This window comes from Rana temporaria, chromosome 1 (genome assembly GCF_905171775.1).
Source record: "Rana temporaria chromosome 1, aRanTem1.1, whole genome shotgun sequence".
NCBI lineage: Eukaryota > Metazoa > Chordata > Amphibia > Anura > Ranidae > Rana > Rana temporaria.
In genome coordinates this window covers 253,800,026-253,819,820 of record NC_053489.1, presented here as the reverse complement: position 1 = coordinate 253,819,820, position 19,795 = coordinate 253,800,026, and the positions used below count along the sequence as shown (strand labels likewise).

The following is a 19,795-nucleotide window of genomic DNA, read 5'->3' as shown; positions in this document are numbered from 1 at the left end:
TGCCAGCCCTTTACTGGGAATTGGCTGAGGCCCTCATAAATATTCCAAGCAGCTCTTACTAACTTCCACCCACTATGTCTAGAACATTCTCCAATGTCTCAGAAAACAGGGGAAGACACCAGAGCAGCTGTTAGGATGAGGCATACAGCACTGAGTCACTAAACCCTGACCCAGATTCACAGCTAAAGCTTTTTTGCACAATAAGCACACTGAGCAATTTATATGTGTATTTTTGGTTTATGAAACATGTTATTAGCCATCCGGGATTACAAATGTTATATTAAGCACGCATACGATTTAACACTAATAATGTTTGTGTGATTTGAAGAGATAGGACACGTTATTAGACAGTTTATTTTATTTTTCTAACTTTTTTAACACAACCACTTATTATATTTAGGCAGCGCCATTTTACCTCCCCTTTCCTTTTATCTTTTTTACCAACTCCACTCTGTAGAGCTTTGGTGGTGGGCAGCAGCCGCACCTGTTTTGTGTGCGAAAAATAACAACTTATTTCAGCTAAAATAAATTTGCCTACACTAACACCTAGCACAACTAGAGGGTGCAACATTTTAGAACTCGGTCTGATTACCTTTGGTATCTGGTATGTTATTAGGTGCTGTTTACATCAAGATGGAATGAAGAATGGAAGAGGAATCCTCAAGCACATCACAGAGAAGTCAACTGAAAGTCCCACAGTCACCCAGCAATGGTGAGTTAACATGTGGTCTGAACATAACATAATTTTGTTAGAGGTGGTTGGGGTCATCATATCAGGGGTCTGCATATGTTAGAAAATGGCAAAAATACTCTCAAACAGTCTATATTTATTGCTTTAAAAGATCAAAAGAGTTTGAGCAAATACTTTAAAGCTAGGAGTAGCTTTCTTTCAAATGGCTCTATACCACCTTTGATGCTACATATATTGCAAATAATGTTCCACATCTCACATTTCTGCATGGATACCAGCAGTGCCTCCCACGTAAAGGAAATAACAGATAGTAAGTCAATAGCCATAGAGGGAAACCTTTTGCAATTAAGCACAAGAAGATGAAAACCACTAACACTAGGTGACAGAATATTTTACAAGCATACAGTATGTAGTATAGCATACTAGATATATGTAAGGCTTCCCATATACACAAGATGGGCGAAGAGATACAGGCATGGTTTGATCACAAAAATACCTTCTGGGGGGGGGGTTGACAATAACCATTTGAGAAAAATGTCATTCCAGTGAAGTTGTAGAGAGTGCATAAAAATATGATCAACCGTAACTGGTCACATTAGGCTAACATCCACTTATTTGTGTAGGTATTTAAATGATTTCTTCTCTTTTTACTTTAAGATTCGAAGAAAGCCAAATATCTGATAAATATAGCCAAAGAAAATTGTACACGCGACCGGTTTTCCCATTGGAAAAACTACAATGAGAGCTTTTCGTCTGGAATCCCGACCGTGTGTATGCTCCATCTGACTTTTTCCCACAGGAAAACTGCCAGAAAACTCCCATCAGGAAAAAATCCTAGCAGGAAAACCATTAGTCTGTATGCTTTTCTGACTGGAAAAAAATATGCATACTCAGAAACAATTTGACGCATGCTTTGACCAATGCTGCTGATGTCAGGGTCCTGCTCCAAACTGGAGAGTTTCTGGAAAGAGGTCTGGAAGATTGCCCAAAAATGTACCGACTATAAGGCCCACAAGGACCCGGCCTTCTTCTTGTTGCACGTTTCCAAAATTCCTGCCAAAATTTACAATAAATCTATACTTTGCCACCTTTTGAACATGGCTAAATCTTGCATCCCCCTCACCTGGAAACAGACACAGCCTCTGTCAGTTGGGTTGTGGTTTAGGGAGGTAAAGGAGCTGAACCAGGTGGAAGATCTGGTTTGAACAGCCCGGCAGAAATGAGAGACTTATACGAAAACCTGGTCCTTGTGTTTATCTATTCAGAGGAAAGAATGGTTCTCATTGATACAGGTCTTAATAGTTGATCGAGTTAACGTATCCCGTCCTCTGCAACTGACTGGCTCTTCATAAAACCCCCTCCCCACTTTTTTTTTTCCTCTTCCCCTCTCCCTCCTTGCACCTGCTTTTTCTTTTCCAACTCTTTTATTGTCTTTTACTTACATCTTACTTGTAAAATTTGGCAGTTTTCTGCTACATAAGGGGTTCCTCCAGGGGTTGCCACACTTTGGGATCCTTAACCGGGGCCTCTCCATGACATGCCAGATCATTGCCCTCTGGTGTCTTCCTCTTCAGCTCCCTTTGTTGGGACAGAGTAACATTCTTGTTGTTTATTGATATATTTCTGTTAACTGGAAGGACCGCTTTGGTTTATTCCTTGTATCTTTTAGTACCTGTCCATTGTATTGATAATTAGTTGCTAATGGTTCCTTCAAGCATTCTATTTGGTATAGTATATGTATGTCTACTTGGAAACTGCCTTCTTTTCCTAAATACAAAAAAAAAATCTTTATGCACATAGTAAACACATTTTACATACATAGAAATACACGCACACACACACACAATATATATATATATATATATATATATATATATATATATATATATATATATATATATATATATATATATATATATATATATATATATATATATTTTAGTCTGTGTTGTTAAAGGGTTTTCATTTTTCAGATATTGCTGGCTTCCTTCCTATTTAGCTGCAATTACCTTTTTGAATAAGAAGACTTATTCAAGCATAACCATTGTTTCCTAGGGCTCATAAGCACTATCTATCTAAAGATTAAGGCATTACTAGTGATTAGTAAATAAGCATTTGCTTTCAGAAATATAGACATTGCAATCTGCTGTTCCTTAAAGCGTATCTAAAGCCAAAAGCAAAACAATTATATATTACAGGTACCAATCCTTAAATGCAGTGATTGCCTTTTTTTTCTGCTTCATTTTCACCTGTTGGTTGAGGCAAGTCTGTTATTTGTCATGCTGTCCAGTAAAAGTGTCAGTAAGGCCCTGTTTACACCTGCTTTGCTGTTCAAAGCATAATCCCCGTTCAAATCACTCTTCAGAGAGCAATAGACAAGTGTTGAGGAGGCATTGTATCACTTCCTCATCACCTGTGTTAACCCCCTAAATACCAGACAACTACACGCATTGTGGGCGGTTGTGGAGCAGCTGCAGCATGGCCCACCAAGCACGACAGCAAGTATAATTTCTGCCATGAAGCAAAGCATTGTGGGTGAAGTATATGTACACCCCTGGCTGCTGCCTAAGCAAGCAACATAAGGGGGCGCAGTTAAGGGGGCAGTAAAAATGTGGCTCAACCTTGGGGTTTTACTGCTGTTGGTAAAAAGCTTTCTTACTTTACAGCATATCTTCACACCGTCTAAAACTTTTGCACAGTACTGGCACAAAAAGTCTGCGCTATAGGAGTAGCAATCTTACTGGCAGTCCAATGGTCAGTGGGCCAAAATGTACTATCTTCTACCTTGAACACCCAAAATTAAACACTGTAAGCATAAACCCTCTTTAACCACTTAAGCCAATATGCAGCTAAATGCCCAGAGGTGTTTTTACAATTTGGCACTGCGCTGCTTTAACTGGTAATTGCGCGGTCATGCAATATTGTACTGAAACAAAATTGCGTCCTTTTCTTCCCACAAATAGAGCTTTCTTTTGGTGGTATTTGATCACCTCTGCGGTTTTTATTTTTTGTGCTATAAACAAAAATAGAGCGACAATTTTGAAAAAAAAATTTTTTACTTTTTTCTATAATAAATATCCCCCAAAAATCTATAAAAAAAAATGTTTCCCCAGTTTAGGCCGATACGCATTCTTCTACAAATTTTTGGTAAAAAAATCGCAATACGCGTTTATCGGTTGGTTTGCGCAAAATTTATAGCGTTTACAAAATAGGGGATAGTTTTATTGCATTTTTATAAAAAAAAATTTTTTACTACTAATGGCGGCGATCAGCGATTTTTTTCGTGACTGCGACATTATGGCGGACACTTCGGACAATTTTGACACATTTTTGGGACCATTGTCATTTTCACAGCAAAAAATGCATTTAAATTGCATTGTTTATTGTGAAAATGACAGTTGACGTTTGGGAGTTAACCACAGGGGGCGCTGAAGGAGTTATGTTTCACCTAGTGTGTGTTTACAACTGTAGGGGGGTGTGGCTGTAGGTCTGACGTCATCGATTGTGTCTTCCTATAAAAGGGAGGACACGATCGATGCAGCCGCCATAGTGAAGCACGGGGAAGCCGTCTTTACAGACGGCTCTCTCATTTATTCAGCTCCGGGGAGCGATCGCGAGGGGGTGGCTAGAAACGAATAGCCGCCCCCTCATCCCGGATCGCGACCACACGATTAACGACCGCCGTATGTACCGGGGGTGGTCCCGATCGGACCCCCGACCCACGCCTAGGCAGCGACGTGCGGGCACATCGTTCTGCCTGTCTGTGCCATTTTGCTGACGTATATGTACATGCGGCGGTCGTTTAGCGGTTAACTACCCATGTATGCACTGGAGCTTTGCTGCCCTTTTCAATTCTGGGGGTAAACCGGGGCTATAAACAAACATAAGAGGAAAGCATACCAGCCACGTGCATTATTGTATAATGATGCAAATAATCAAAAAACAGTGCTGGGCTATAAAAGAAAAACATCAATAATGATAAAAGTGTAACTAAAAATGATAATCAATAAACTTATATTATTGAAAGTTTATATATGGTATCTGTGACTGATTGAAGTGAATAAAAAAAATCAATACATCAATGGTGCAAAAAAGGTAGTCACTTTCCTCCTTTAAATCGCTTAGAGCCGGTTCACACACAGGCGGCACGACTTTGGGGGCGACTTGGCAAGGCGATCTCAAGACGACTTGAGAGGCAACTTGCAAAATGACTGTCAATGCAAGTCGCCCCAATTGGCCCCAAAATCGTACAGGAACCTTTTTCTAAGTCGGAGCGACTTGTGTCGCTGCTATTAGAACGGTTGTATTGAACAGAGCGGACCGCGGCTTGTCAGGCGGCTGAGTCGCCTGACAGGTCGCCCCTGTGTGAACCGGCTCTTATCCTCATGGGATAAAAACCCTGATCATCTCACCAGATATGATGGATATGCAAAGGAAGGAAGGCAAAATCTAGTGCTCATCGTTTAAATTTTTTAATTATATATAAAAAAAGGTAAGGTATACAACTCACAGAGATGGCACTGTAAGCCGTGCAAGCTGAAAACACATTTCAGACACTTTTAGGTAGATTCAGTTAGATTGGAATAAATTTAGGGTGGCGTAGCCTAGCCTGTTTAGGCTACACCGCCGTAAATTAGCTAGGCTAGTAGTGATTTTCAATCTACTTACCTGCTAATCTACGGCGGCGTAGCCTCAAACGAGCGGGCGTAAGGGCGCCTAATTCAAATTGGTTGGAGGGGGGCGTGTTGTATGGAAATGAGGCTTGACCTCACGTTTTTTGACGTTTTTTGCTACTGCGCATGCGCCGGGCGCCTACATTTCCCAGTGCGCATTGCGGCTAAATACGCCGTACGGGCCTATTGATTTTGACGTGGACGTAAACGACGTAACTCCCGATTCGCGGACGACTTGCGCAAACGACGTAAAAAATTCGAACCTCGCGGCGGGAACTGCAGCCATACTTTAACATTGTTATTCCACTTCATAGGTGGAATAACTTTAGGCCGCCTAAGGCCTTACGGAAACGACATAATTCGACTGCGGCGCCCGTGCGTACGTTCGTGAATCGGCGTACAAGCTCATTTACATAATCTACGCCGGCCGCAATGGAAGCACCACCTAGCGGCCATCAGAAACTTTGCAATCTAAGATAGGACGGCACAAGCCGTCGTATCTTAGATATGTTTAAGTGTATCTCTGTTAGAGAATACACTTAAACATAGGTCGGTGCAGATTCAGAGTTAGGTCGGCTTATCTGTAGATAAGCCGGCCTAACTCTTTCTGAATCTACCTAAATAGGTCTCAAGATGGCCGCGATGTAATCTCAATACACAGGCTCTGTTCCCTAGATGCGTATCATCAAAGCATTGACAATTTTTGTACTCCTGAAATAGGAGTCCTTGGCCATTTTCAACATTCGGGTTTTAAGTGTCTGGTTCATTCTTTCCACCTTCCCACTACTCTGAGGGTGGTAAGGCGTGTGGAACGCTAATGTGGTACCTAGGGCCTTCCATATTTCTTTTGTAACTGTAGCAGTGAACACAGGACCTTGATCACTCTCTATCACCTCAGGTACCCCATATCTGCAAACCACCTCCAAAAGTAATTTTTTAGCTGTGGTTTTCCCTGTCTGATTTGCGACTGGATAAGCCTTGGGCCATCCTGAGAACATGTCTACCACCACCAGGGCATACTCAAATCCACCACTCTTTGGCATTTGTATGTGATCAATCTGTATCCTCTGGAAGGGGTAGAGTGGTCTGGCTGAATGTTTCTGGGGGGTTTTCTCCAGCCTTCCAGGATTGCATGCTAGGCATGTGTGGCAGGACTTGCAGTACTGATTAGTTAAAGTAGTGATTCCTGGAGCTACATAATGTTTGTTTATGAGTAAGTTCATCAAAGTCTTTGAGAGATGGGTTGGCCCATGGGCCCATTGTACCACAGCTGGGTACAAAGCTCTGGGGAGACATGGGCGGGTTCCTACAGTCCAAAGTTCATTCATCCGTACTGCTCCCATCTTATTCCATGTAGTTTTCTCTTGGTCTGCAGCGTCTGTTTGAGTTTTCTTAAGTAGGTCTTTATTTACCACTTCTGGCTGTGGATGGTATATCCCCACTGTCAGGGAACTCCTGTAAGACGTTTTGCACATAGACGTGCGCAAGCGCATAGCCTTTGCCATAGAATGGCTCACAGGCGCCCGCATGCGCACAGATACGGGCATGCGCGCACACATGCGAGCCTAATTCAGTTTGGCGCCAGACAGCCTATTTAAAGGGAGTCTGGGCTCTTGTGCCTTGCTGACTGATCTTCAGCTTGTTCCTGAATCCTGCTCTGATCCTGTATGTCTTCCCAGTATTCTGACCCGGCTTGCTCTTGACCTTGGCTCTGTGTTCTGTTCCTGTACTGATGTCCATACCTGACCTGGCTCCGTTCCTGACTCTGGCTCTGTCTATGATTCGGTACCTCACTGCACGCTTGCTGATGAACCTGGCTATCCCTGAGACCTTGCTCCTGTCTATGTTCCTGGTTGCTGTTAACCCTCGGTTACCTGCCTGGCTATCACCTGTTCCTGCGCAACTCATCACAGTCTGCTCCAGGCCGCTGAACCCTGCCAAGCTGTTCTCCCGGGACCCCCGGCTCCAGGCACTCGTGTCCCTCTTGTCGTTTGGCTTCCTCTGTCTCACCTTCAGCGGAGCAAGGACAGGAGATATAAGAGAGGCCGACCTCATCAAATCAGTCTCCCATCCGATCCCTGACACCCACGAAGTCTGTGGTTTCAGCCCCTGAGGGGGTCATGGCTGCTTGTTTTGCTGTTTCATCGGCCAGGTGGTTTCCTCTGGCTTCTGGTGTGGTTATCTTTCCATGGGCTTTAATCTTGAGTATTGCTACTTGTTCTGGGAGTTGGAGTGCTGTCAGGAGCGCATCTATTGCCTTGCCATGCTTCACTGGGCTACCGACTGTAGTCAAGAAGCCTTGTGTCTTCCATATCACTCCAAAGTCATGGGCCACGCCCAGTGCGTACCGCGAATCGGTATAGATGTTTGCTGTTCGTCCTTCTGCAAGCTGGCAGGCTACTGTAAGGGCATGAAGCTCAGCCTCTTGAGCAGACATGGATGCTGGGAGCGAGGCGGCTTTCATAACTGTAGTCTCTGTGGTAACCGCATATCCTGTATGGTAATCGCCGAATAAATCTGCAAATCTGGAGCCATCAACATACAAGGTGAGTTGAGGCTCTGGGATCGGGGCATCCAGGACAGAGGGTAGATGGGTGGTTTCCGCCTTCATGAGTTCAAAGCAATCATGTTCTTCCGGGGTAGGAGCAGGTAAGTCTGCATCATTCTCTTCTTCCTGTTCGTCCAGAGACATGTCATGATTCCCCCCTTGGACAAGAGGAAGAAGAGTAGCGGGGTTGAGCTGCTGGCATCGAAGTAGTGTGACATTGTCAGGCAGAAGTAGAGTGCATTGTAACCGGAGGTGGCGGGCTGAGGATATATGCTTGGGTTGCACTTGATTCAAAATGGCAGAGATATCGTGAGGGGCAAGCAGCTGTAGGGGATAACCCAGAACAATATCTGAAGTTTTGTCCAACAGGGCCTGGGCAGCAAAAACAGCTCGGAGACAGGATGGGCCTCCTCTGGCAACTGGGTCCAGGCGGGCTGAATAGTAACCGATGGGGCGGTTACGGAGTCCATAACTTTGTGTCAACACCCCCGAGGCGTGGCCCTGGGTCTCAGAAATAAACAGGCGAAAGGGCTTTCCATAATCAGGGAGACCGAGTGCAGGAGCAGAGCTGATTGCCTTTTTCAAAAGGTGAAAGTTAGTAATCGCTTCTTAGGACAGCGCAAAAGGGTCACATCGCAGGTTGTCATACAGTGGCTGCATGAGAAGGGAAGCCACAGGTATCCAGGCTCTGCGATAAGAGATCAGTCCCAAAAATGCATGCAGGGCCTTGGCGTTACCCGGGGGCGGAATGGTTTGGATGGCTTCAGCGCGTTGTTGCGTAATGTGCTTCACGCCATGAGATATGCAATGTCCCAGGACGACAACACGGGAAGAGCACCACTGTAATTTCTCTTTCGAGGCCTTGCATCCTTGTTGAGCTAGATACACCAGGAGGCTCACAGATGATTGTTCCGCTGTTTCCTGAGAGGGGGCACAGACGAGCAGGTCATCCACATATTGCAGAACCACAACCAGGTCCAGGTGGGGGTTATCCCAGTTGGTGAGGATTAGGGACATGGCCTTGGTAAACTGGTTGGGCGAGTTCTGTGCCCCCTGGGGCATACATGCCCAAGTATATGGTTTTGCAGCGTGGGTAAATGCGAACAAGTACTGGCAGGAGGGGTCTAATGGCACACTAAAGAAGTCATTCGCCAAATCAATGACAGTGAAAACCTTTGCAGATGGGGGCACCCCTGACAGAAGAGTGTGTGGATTGGGGACAAGTGGTGTCTCCAAAATGGTGGCCTCGTTCACTGCTCTAAGATCCTGTATCAACCGAATCTTATCCGGGTGGCCCTTGGGGGTCTTCTTTTTAACTGGAAACAAAGGGGTATTGCAAGGGGAAGTACAGGGTATCAGGGCACCATTCCCCAACATGACTTCAATTTGCTCAGTAATCGCCTGAGTCTGGACTGGTTTGAGGCGGTATTGTGCCCTTCTGGGAAGAACAGCTCCTGGTTTTAGAAGAACTACTACTGGGGGAACTGACAACCTACCTACATCCTCCGGACCAGTGGACCAGAGGCAGGAAGGAATTTGATCAAGGAAATGGTCAGGGATAGGGTTGGTAAAACCTGCAGGGCCATCAGGATGGGGTGGGAACATAATGCTGATGTGTCACCCTCACTCAGAGCAGTGGATACGGAGATGGACCCATCAGCATTATATAAAATGGAGACCTGAAGCCTGAAAAGAACATCCGCCCCCAAGAGTCTGAGGGGACAGGTGTTCGAGACTGTGAATCTTGCCAACAATGCGGGGGTAGTACCCACCTGTAGAGGTCTTGTGAGGGGGCTGGACCGAGACTGGTAGTCCTCTCCCACACAAGACACATCTATAGGAGGATAAGTAGGAGGAGTCAGGGATTTCTGCCTCCCGTATGACGCTTCGAGCAGCTCCTGTGTCTATTATGAAGTGGGTGGGGCGTCCCTCTATAGGAATTAGAAATATAAATGTACTACAGCGCTACTAAATAATCAAATATATAACACCAAAAAAAACAACCAAATAATAATCGCTGCATATAAAAAAGGTGAACTAACCAACAACCTTTATTTATATCACCTCTATAGGTATTAAAACATTCGCTAGAGGACCCACCCTTGACCGGGTCAACATGGCCATTATCGGTAGGGAAGGAGGCAGAGGACACAGGTTTGCCGGTTTAATATTTGAGGGGTTGCGGGTGCTCCCCTCGAGGAGGAGGGAAAGCCCTGGCATTCGGGCGCTGATCATACCTGAAGTTTGGGTACTGATCATACCCGGAGTCCGGGTACTGATCATACCTGAAGTTCGGGTTCTGATCATACCCACGGTCATACTGAGGGTGTATCTTCTAGGCTGTTGGGGGGCCCTACAATTCCTCCTGTAGTGACCCGGAATCCCACAATTAAAGCAAATAACATGGGGCTGGCTGGGAGCCACAGTCAGTGGCGGTTTGGGAGTCACAGTTAGTGGTTGGGCGGGAGTCACAGTCAGTGGTTGGTTGGGAGTTACAGTCATTGTCGGGGTGGAAGTCACAGTTAGTGGTTGGGTGGGAGTCACAGTCATTAAGGGTGTCACCTCTTGGAGTGGTTGTTGTATTTCCAGACCTTTTGCGACAGGCAATAGGGCTTCTAAGGGTAATGTCCTATACTCTGGACGGGCCACTATCAGTCCCTTCCGTATCATTTCTTTCAAACCTGCTACAAAAGCACTTGACAGCATTTGATAATGGGCTTTGGTATGTAAAGAGAATCCTAGATCAGTAAAGACCTGAGTGAGTCTCATGTAAAAATTTTCCACTGACTCCGCCAGGTCTTGTGTCACATCCTGAATGCTAGTTGCCTGATCTGCTAATTTACCCCTAGCCCATTCCTGTAACTGGTCACAAAATACAACCCCCGAGTTATATGAGACCTCGGTCTCTAACTGGGCATTATTAAAATGTTTATCCATTATGGGGCAGTATGCATCACCTGCTTTAATTTTACATAAGCTAGCTAAATCATTCCATGCCGACGAGTATGTCTTTTGGATCTGTGCAATCCGACGGTAGAACGGCATAGGCTGTCTCTCAGGGTCAGGGAGGGAAACTACTAGGGTGGATGCTTGCGAGGGGGTAAACGAGGCATACCTGAGCGGAGCATCCGGCAGCATACGGCCGGGCCCCGGATTCCAGGTTATCAGGTCCCGTAGGTCCTGAATTCTACTCCTCTCATCAGGACCATCCCAAATAGAACCTGCTGGGTCAGCATAGGAAGGTAGGCTGAAGAGTGGGGGTGGTACTGCTGCGGGAGGTACTAGTGCCCTAGCAGGGCTAGATTCATGGGGTCCTGCCACTGGAGCATATTGTTCAGAAGCAGCAGATGGCGCTTCCGTTGATTTACGCGAGGAAAATGCTAATTAGATAGATACGCGGATTCAGAAACGTACGTCTGCCCGGCGCAATTTTTTTACGTAGTTTACGTTAGGCTTTTTCCGGCGTAAAGTTACCCCTGCTATATGAGGCGTATCCTATGTTAAGTATGGACGTCGTTCCCGCGTCGAATTTTGAAAATGTTACGTCGTTTGCGTAAGTCGTTCGCGAATAGGGCTGTACGTAAGTTACGTTCACGTCTAAAGCATTGACGAATTGCGGCGTAATTTTGAGCATGCGCACTGGGATTCTTTCACGAACGGCGCATGCGCCGTTCGTAAAAAACATCAAATACGTGGGGTCACAATTGATTTAAATAAAACATGCCCACATCATCCACATTTGAATTAGGCGGGCTTATGCCGGACCACATACGCTACGCCGCCGTAACTTAGGGCGCAAGTTCTTTATGAATACGGAACTTATGCCCTAAGTTACGGCGGCGTAACGTATCTGAGATACGTTACGCCCCGCAGGAAATTAAGCCGGGCTATCTGAATCTAGCCCACAGTGTGTAGAGGATATATATACATCCTAGGAGTTGTACATAAATTTATACACTGTATAGCTTAGCTAGATCAGCTATTCCTATTTGCCAGGCAGTAGATTGTGCTAGCTGCAGTGCTCTAACGTGTTGTATTGCCTGTGTGCGGGGAAACGTGCGGAGCTTCTCACATGCGCAGTGTATAAAGGGATATTGCGTGAGTGAGAACATCGTTCACAGTCGGTAGAAAACGTTGGAAAAACGATCGTGCAGTACGACGATACGAAACTTGATTTTGGACTTTATGATCAGTGGATGAGTTTGTGGGTTAGATATGGGGAGAAAGCTAAGGCTTGACTGACATTAGCTTTTTTTGCTTAATTTTGACTTTCAGAAATAATGGAGGCCTTCAGAGAACAGGAGTTCTTCACAGAATTTGTTCAAAGGGGGCCCCGGATGGCAACCCCCCTTTTTTCTAGAATTTTTCTTTCCCAAAAACACCCCCAAAGCAGAATGTTTCCACCTCCATGTTTGACAGTGGGGATGGTGTTCTTGGGGTCATAAGCAGCACTCTTCCTCCTCCAAAGACGCAAGTTGAGTTGATGCCAAAAAGCTTGATTTTGGTCACATCTGACCACAACACTTTCACCCAGTTCTCCTCTGAATCATTCAGAAGTTCATTAGCAAACTTCAGACGGGTCTTTACATGTGCTTTCTTGAGCAGGGGGGCCTTGCGGGCACTTTTGGATTTCAGTCATTCATGGCGTAGTGTTGCCAATTGTTTTCTTGGTGATTATGGTCCCAGCTGCCTTGAGATCATTGACAAAATTCTCCCATGTAGTCCAGGGCTGATTCCTCACCATTCTCATTATCATTGAAGGTCCACAAGGTGAGATCTTGCATGGAACCCCCAGATTGAGAGAGATTGACAGTTATGTTGCGTTTCTTCCATTTGCAAATAATCACATCTGTTGTCACTCTCTCACCAAGCTGCTTGGCGATGGTCTTGTAGCCCATTGGAGCCTTGTGTAGGTTTACAATCTTGTCCCTGAAATCTTTGGACAGCTCTTTGGTCTTGGCCATGGTGGAGAGATTGGAATCTGATTGATTGCTTTGGTGGACAGGTGTCTTTTATACAGGTAACAACCTGATATTAGGAGCACTCCCTTTAAGAGAGTGCTCCTAATCTCAGCTTGTTGCCTGTATAAAAGACACCTGGGAGCCAAAAATCTTGCTGAACACTGGTGGTATTGCTGGCCATTAACTTGATGATATGGTGATGTGCACTGGATGGGTCTATAATAGACAAACAATAGCAATATAATCTGCAATCATATCCAGGAGAAAAAGTATAGAAGTGTAGAATATTCCTTTATTCTGATCCTCTGTTTTGTCACCATAGTCTCCATTCCCGTTAGGTTATCCCCCAACCTGTTCACTCCTTAAGATTCATTAATAATCTCAGCACCATCAGAGGCTGAGTGAAATGCCAAACTTGTTGCAGCACCTCAGCACATCATCACCTGGTCCACAAGTCATTTACCAGTGCCTTCCTTTTCTAAATTAACACAGCACACACACTCACTCACTGTGTTCATTCATGACTGAAGCATAGTAAATTGTGGTTACTTTGCTTCAGTTTGTAAATGAACAAGAAACCGCTCAGCACAGAGCACTTTCTATTCATTCACTGCCACGTGCAGCTGAGGCTTCAGAGAGAGGCATGTATGTTTGGGCCTTGAGATGAACCCCACATTTTCTGTATCACTTTTGCTACAGTATTCTGACTGATAAGTAAAGCTTTGGTGATCTTCTTGTAGCCTTCACCTTTCTTGTGTAAAGAAATCATTTTCTTTCTCAGGCCTTGTGACATTTCTCTTCCATGCGGTGCCATTGCTGACAGTATGAAATGAGAAGGGGTTTTATTTGTTAAGTAATGCCTTTTTATAATCAACTGTCTGCCGGACACCTGTTTAATGAATAATTACACTCACCTCTAGTTGAATTCTTGTTAATTAGGATTTTGCTGTCTAAAATTAGCTTTCAGTGGGGTGTATTTATTTTTGCAACATGATCTTGAATGAACTTGTTAGAAAAAATACTTTTTTTTGTGAGTGAGTAAATAACTTGTATAGCGCTACAAATGCGAACTGAATCGCCTCAAGGCGCTTATTTCCATCCAGTGTCGTGCTGATCCTTCAGAAGAGATGAGTCTGAGGCCCCGTACATACAAAGGGGATCTCCGCTGGAAACGGTCCGCCGGACCGTTTCCAGTGGAGATTCCTCCTCCGGATTTGGATCCGATGGCTTGTACTCACCATCGGATCAAAATCCGCGCGGAATTAATCCGCGGTGACGTGTCGCGCCGTCGCCGCGATGATGACGCGGCGACGTGCGCGACGCTGGAAGGCAAGTACTTCCACGCATGCGTCGAATCATTACGACGCATGCGAGGGAGGGGAGCGGACGGATTGATCCGGTGAGTCTGTACAGACCACCGGATCAATCCGCTGGACCCGATTCAAGCGGATAAATTTCTTAGCATGCTAAGAAATGTATATCCACTTGAAATCGATCGGGCCGAGAAATGTCCGCGGATAAATATCCGCTAGGCCGTACAGACGACCGGATTTATCCGCGGATCAATTCCAGCGGATAGATCCGGTGGTGTGTACGAGGCCTTAAGTTTTTTCCTGAAGGCCCGATGGTTTTCTTCCATGCAGATGTTTGTGGGTAGAGCGTTCCATAGTCCTGGTCCTTGGACTGCAAAACTTTGTTCTCCCTTTGATTTGTAGCGGGACTTGGGGATGTGGAGAAGGTTTTGGTTGGTTGATCAGAGAATGCGATTAAGGGTGTAATGCTTTATTTTCTCGCACAGGTATTGAGGAGCGTTTCCTTGTGTGCACTTGTGGGTAAGACAGAGGGTCTTGAATGTGACCCAATCCTTTACGGTCAGCCAATGAAGGGGCGATGGATGCCCAGGGTTTTTCCCCCGTTACCAGTCTGGCTGTCGTGTTCTGGACGACTTGTAGACACAAAATCTGATATTTAGGTAGTCCGATATAAAGGGAGTTTGCGTAGTTGAGTCGGGCAATGATGATAGTTCCAACTACTTCTGCTATGTCCTCTTCTGGGATGAAGGGGATGAGTCTACGCAGCAGCCGGAGGAGATGGTGAGATCCGCTGACTACTGATCCTATTTGTGCATCCATCGACATTTCAGAGTCAAAGATGACTCCGCGACTTTTGACTTTGGTGTTTGGGGTGATCATGTGTCCAAGGATGGTGGGTGGTGTCCATGAAGTCTCAGCTTTCGTCTTTCGGTTTGCGTGGAGGAGAAGAAATTCTGTCTTGGAGCCATTGAGTTTGAGGGAGCTTGTGTGCAAATTAACAAATTTTGGTTGCACTCAATGGCCCGCATTTGTGGGCGCATTTTGTAGTATAATGTCCCATAGAAAATGTTGATTCTGAAAGGAAAGCAAAAGTTTTCTGACAAATCTGTTGGGGTGTACTCATTTATGCTGAGCACTGTATATGTGTTACACAGTTAACAAGAGGTTAAGCCTGGGTTCACACTATTTCCCTTGCAGGAAGATCACACTGCCCTCTGCGAACCGATGCGGATGTCAATACAAAGGTAAAGACCCCAGCCCAGTTCACAGATCGCAGTGCGAACAGGCCCGGATTTACTCCCTTTGCCGCCCCAAGGCCAGGTCCTTCAATGCCGCCCCCACCTGCGCAGTACAGGGGGGACATTATCCGCAGGACACTGAGAAGCAGGGGGGGGTGCTGCTGCCAAATATGACATTGAGAGGTGGGGGGGTGCTGCTGCCGAAAATTGCATAGAGAACTGGGGGGTGCTCACCACCTCTTCCCTTAGTTTTCTCTCCTCTCACCATCCGTGACATGACAGGGGGGAACTCCCGAAGTGAAAGTGGTGAAAGTGTCCTCTCCGCCACAGTGCCGCCCCTGCACATACTGCCGCCCCGAGGCCTGGCCTTGTTGGCCTTGTCTGGAATCCGGCCCTGAGTGCGAACTGTGGATTCGGACAGCAATCAAATTGCATGGGAGTGAACACCCATGCGATCCGATTCCCGTACGGGAAAAAAAGTCTCTGCGCAAATTCAATGCGAGTTCAGCCATCATTGCACAGACTTCGGATGCAATCAGCATAGCAATGCGGTGCGAATCACATGCGATGTCTGTGTTCGCATATGTGTGAATCCAGGCTAAAGCTTCAGAAAATTATCAGCATTCAATATGTGAAATAAGAATATTTGTGATATTTACTTTACTGCACCTTGTGTAAGAGAAATAACATTGTCCTATGTGCAACAAATGCAATAAAGTAGCTCACGCACCTTTTTTAGCATTAAGCTTCCCGCTTTTTTTTTTTAACCACACATTGTCATGTTTGTTGTGCGTTTGCTTTCTGGGTTTGGGGTGCCATAAGCAATGAATGGCGCTGCAAGAGCACCATAAGGAGGAGGAAAAAATATATCTATCTCTTACTTGCTTAGAGCAATGCATTCACTTTTAATCTTCTGTGATTCTTACACATGTAGCCCATCGTTTGCCCTATATATATTGTAAACGTACGTGTTTTCATATGACTTTTTTTTTTCACACTTCTAAATATATTGTTTTACTCATAGAAAAGGTCCTGCAAACCCTAGTGTAACAAATGGCCAAAAATATGTCATTTCACCTGTTCCCGTTTGCTTTTCCATTACTGTGGATATTTAATCAATGCTTCCATTCGCAGCAATTATTAATGGCTCTTCCACAGGCTAGCACAGAACTGCTCCATAAAAACTGTTTGCAAGAGTGGAACCGCTGAACTTCTCACAACCTCTTGCTTGCGGAATTGTAGTGTTATTGAGGAGTTATACACGTTGATTACTCAATGGTGCTGGCAGAATATTGCAACATTAAAGGCGAAGCTTAATTCTGGGTCAGCGCAGAGACATACGGTTCTCACCACAGCAGTGACACACGGAGGAGAAAGAAGGAACTGCTACAATCACCAGCCAAATGGAAATATACTGCTTGGAAATACTACTTTTTTTATTAACTAGTTTATCATATATTTATTATGAATATGTTCTTGTGCTTTAGAACAGAATTAGACTCTAAACTATGAATCAAAAATTATACCATATAGAAATAATATCATAATATATTGTTCGCAGAATCATTTCTAAGCTAGGTTCAGTACAGGTTCAATTTGGACATTCATAGGAATGTACTGGGAGACACATAAATGCTGCAATTTCTTTGAATTAAACTTTCTTTAAAGCCCAACTCCGTGGAAACATGAAGTTTTTACCTTGCAGTAACTACAAGGGTTTTCTGCTCATTTATTCTAGGAGTGAGTAAAAGCACTTTTACTTACTCAGTCTTCTGCTCCCATGGCAGGCGGCACTCCCCTATGCTCTGGATGTGGACTGTATCCTAAGCATCACATACCTCCCAACCGACCCAGATTTTCCGGGACCGTCCCGGAAATGGATCTATGTCCCAGGATCTGGGCCAATCATAGTAATGTCCTGGAGCAGTCAAGAGCTGGAACATGTTTCAGCACTTGGCTCCATTGAAATTATTGTCAGGGGCATGCTGGGGCTTTTTTTAAGCTGGCGATGCTCATGTCTTCCTGCATGGCGATCTCGATCTAAGCGCTGCTGAATCCACCTCCCCCCTCTGGTACTCTGTGGACCCAGGGGCAGCCTGACCAATTTGGTGCTGCTCTGGATTAACATGAAGACTGAGAGTGGCAGCAGGTCCAGGGAGAGGCGGCAGGGATGAACAGCCATGAGGGTGGCCAGAACCGATTGCTTGGCCCCTGGAGCAGGGAGAAAAGCATTGAAGACCTCCCAGCCCAGGACTGATCTGGACAGGCTGACCAGAGATTATTTTTGGCGGGTAGGAGGTGCAGGCAGCCAGAGACAGCAGAAGATACACTGGATGGAGCAGCTCTGCGACCACCGTGCTATGAGAACGGGCTCTGCACACCGCATGGAAGGTACTGTGTCACACACACACACCTTCCCACAAAAGGGACTGTAGACAGGGCTAGGATCTCTCTCACCCCTCCCCCCACCCTTCTCCCCCCTTTTTCTCCTCCCCCTTCCTTCTCTTCCCCCCTCCTTCTTCTCTTCCCCCTACTTCTTCTCCCCCCTCCCTCTATCACACTTTCCCCCACCACACAACCCTGCACTCAGTACGTAGCGCAACCCTGCACTGTTTATATAGCGATACAGCACTGCGTTACTTTAACTGACAATTGCGCAATCCTGCGACGCTGTACCCAAATAAAATTGATGTCCTTTTTTCCCCCACAAATAGAGCTTTCTTTTGGCGATATCTGTTCACCTCTGCGTTTTTTTTTTGCTCGCTATAAATGAAAAAAAAATATATATATATATTTTTTACTTTCTGCTATAAAACATACCTAATAAAAATAAATGTAAATCTTATTTTTTCATCAGTTTAGGCCAATATGTATTCTGCTACATATTTCTGATGAAAAAAATCCCAATAAGCGTATATTTATTGGTTTGTGCAAAAGTTATAGGGCCGGCGTAAGCCTACTCCTCCTCCTATCTCCCTGTGGAAACAATTGGTCAAATTCAAATGTTAAAGATGTGGGCGTGTTTTATGTTAATTTTACTTGACCCGACATAAATTACATTTTTTGAACAGCGCATGCGTCGTCCGTGGGGGTATCCCAGTGCACATGCTCAAAATTAACCCGCAACAAGCCAATGCTTACGACGTGAACGTCATTCTACGCAAAGCCCTATTCGCGAACGACTTACGCAAACGACGTAAAATTTTCAAAATTCGACACGGGAACTACGTCCATACTTAACATAGGATACGCCTCATATAGCAGGGGTAACTATACCCCGAAAAAAGCCTTACGGAAACAACGTAAAAAAACGCGCCGGCCGGACGTACGTTCGTGGATCGCCGTATCTAGCTAATTTGCATACTCGACACGGAAATCGACGGAAACGCCACCTAGCGGCCAGTGTAAATATGCACCTTAGATCCGACAACGTACCAAGATGTACGCCAGTCGGATCTAGCCCAGCTTCAGGCGTATCTTGTTTTGTGGACCCAAAACAAAGATACGCCGGAGCAAACTAGAAGTTACGCGGCATATCAATAGATACGCCAGCGTAACTTCTTTGTGGATCTGGCCCATAGTGTTTACAAAATAGGGGACAGATTTATAAAAAAAATGTTTTACTAGTGTAGCAATACCCCGGAGGAGATGCTGGATGTTTGGGCGGCACATTACCTCATGGCTCCTCCGAATTCCTACGGTTGAATGATGTGTATTGCATACAGTAGAAGTAAAGGAATGTGTGGTAAGTAGGGGGCGCTATTACAACAAAATATGTGTCTTGGCAAAATGACAAAAAATAATGTTGAATAAATCAACCATTCAATAGTGATAGCAATTACAAAACTCATGTGATGTCTATTAGAAAATAAACAATAAACACATAAAATAACAAAGACCCGTAGGTCAATAGTGAAAGAAATAGGATCCACAAGAGAACCTCTATTGCAAGAGTGATGTGCTCCCAAAACCAAAAATCAAGAAAAAAAATATTTTTTAGTGATAATAATAATGTCCATATATTTCAATGATAATAATGAACCACTGATAAATATAGGAGTGAATATTTGCAATAGTCCAGAAAAGTAAACATGCAATCTTCTCATGAACGACAGTGCTTCAAAATCCTTCCACCAATTGATTTATTCAACATTATTTTTTGTCATTTTGCCAAGACACATATTTTGTTGTAATAGCGCCCCCTACTTACCACACATTCACTAAAATTTAACGAGGTATCGCCTTTTTATATTTTTAGGGGAGCAGCTTTATTTTAATTTTATTTAGTAATCAAGTCTATGTTCCACATTTTTTTGGCGCGAAAATTTATCTTCAAACAGAAGTAAAGGAATGTCCACGAAAGGTGCTCTT

General features: G+C 44.9%; 1 protein-coding gene across 2 annotated transcripts in view; it reads left to right on the top strand.

Moving 5' to 3' along the window:
• LOC120940965 (osteocalcin 2-like) overlaps positions 1 to 19,795 on the top strand; it is a 194,125-nt gene that overhangs the window by 95,070 nt on the left and 79,260 nt on the right. For both annotated transcript variants that reach the window (XM_040354156.1, XM_040354145.1), the window contains one exon: positions 617 to 712. In XM_040354156.1, coding sequence (XP_040210090.1) covers positions 646 to 712 — 67 coding nt within the window. In that variant the 5' untranslated portion in view covers positions 617 to 645. The remainder of the gene's footprint in view (positions 1 to 616; positions 713 to 19,795) is intronic.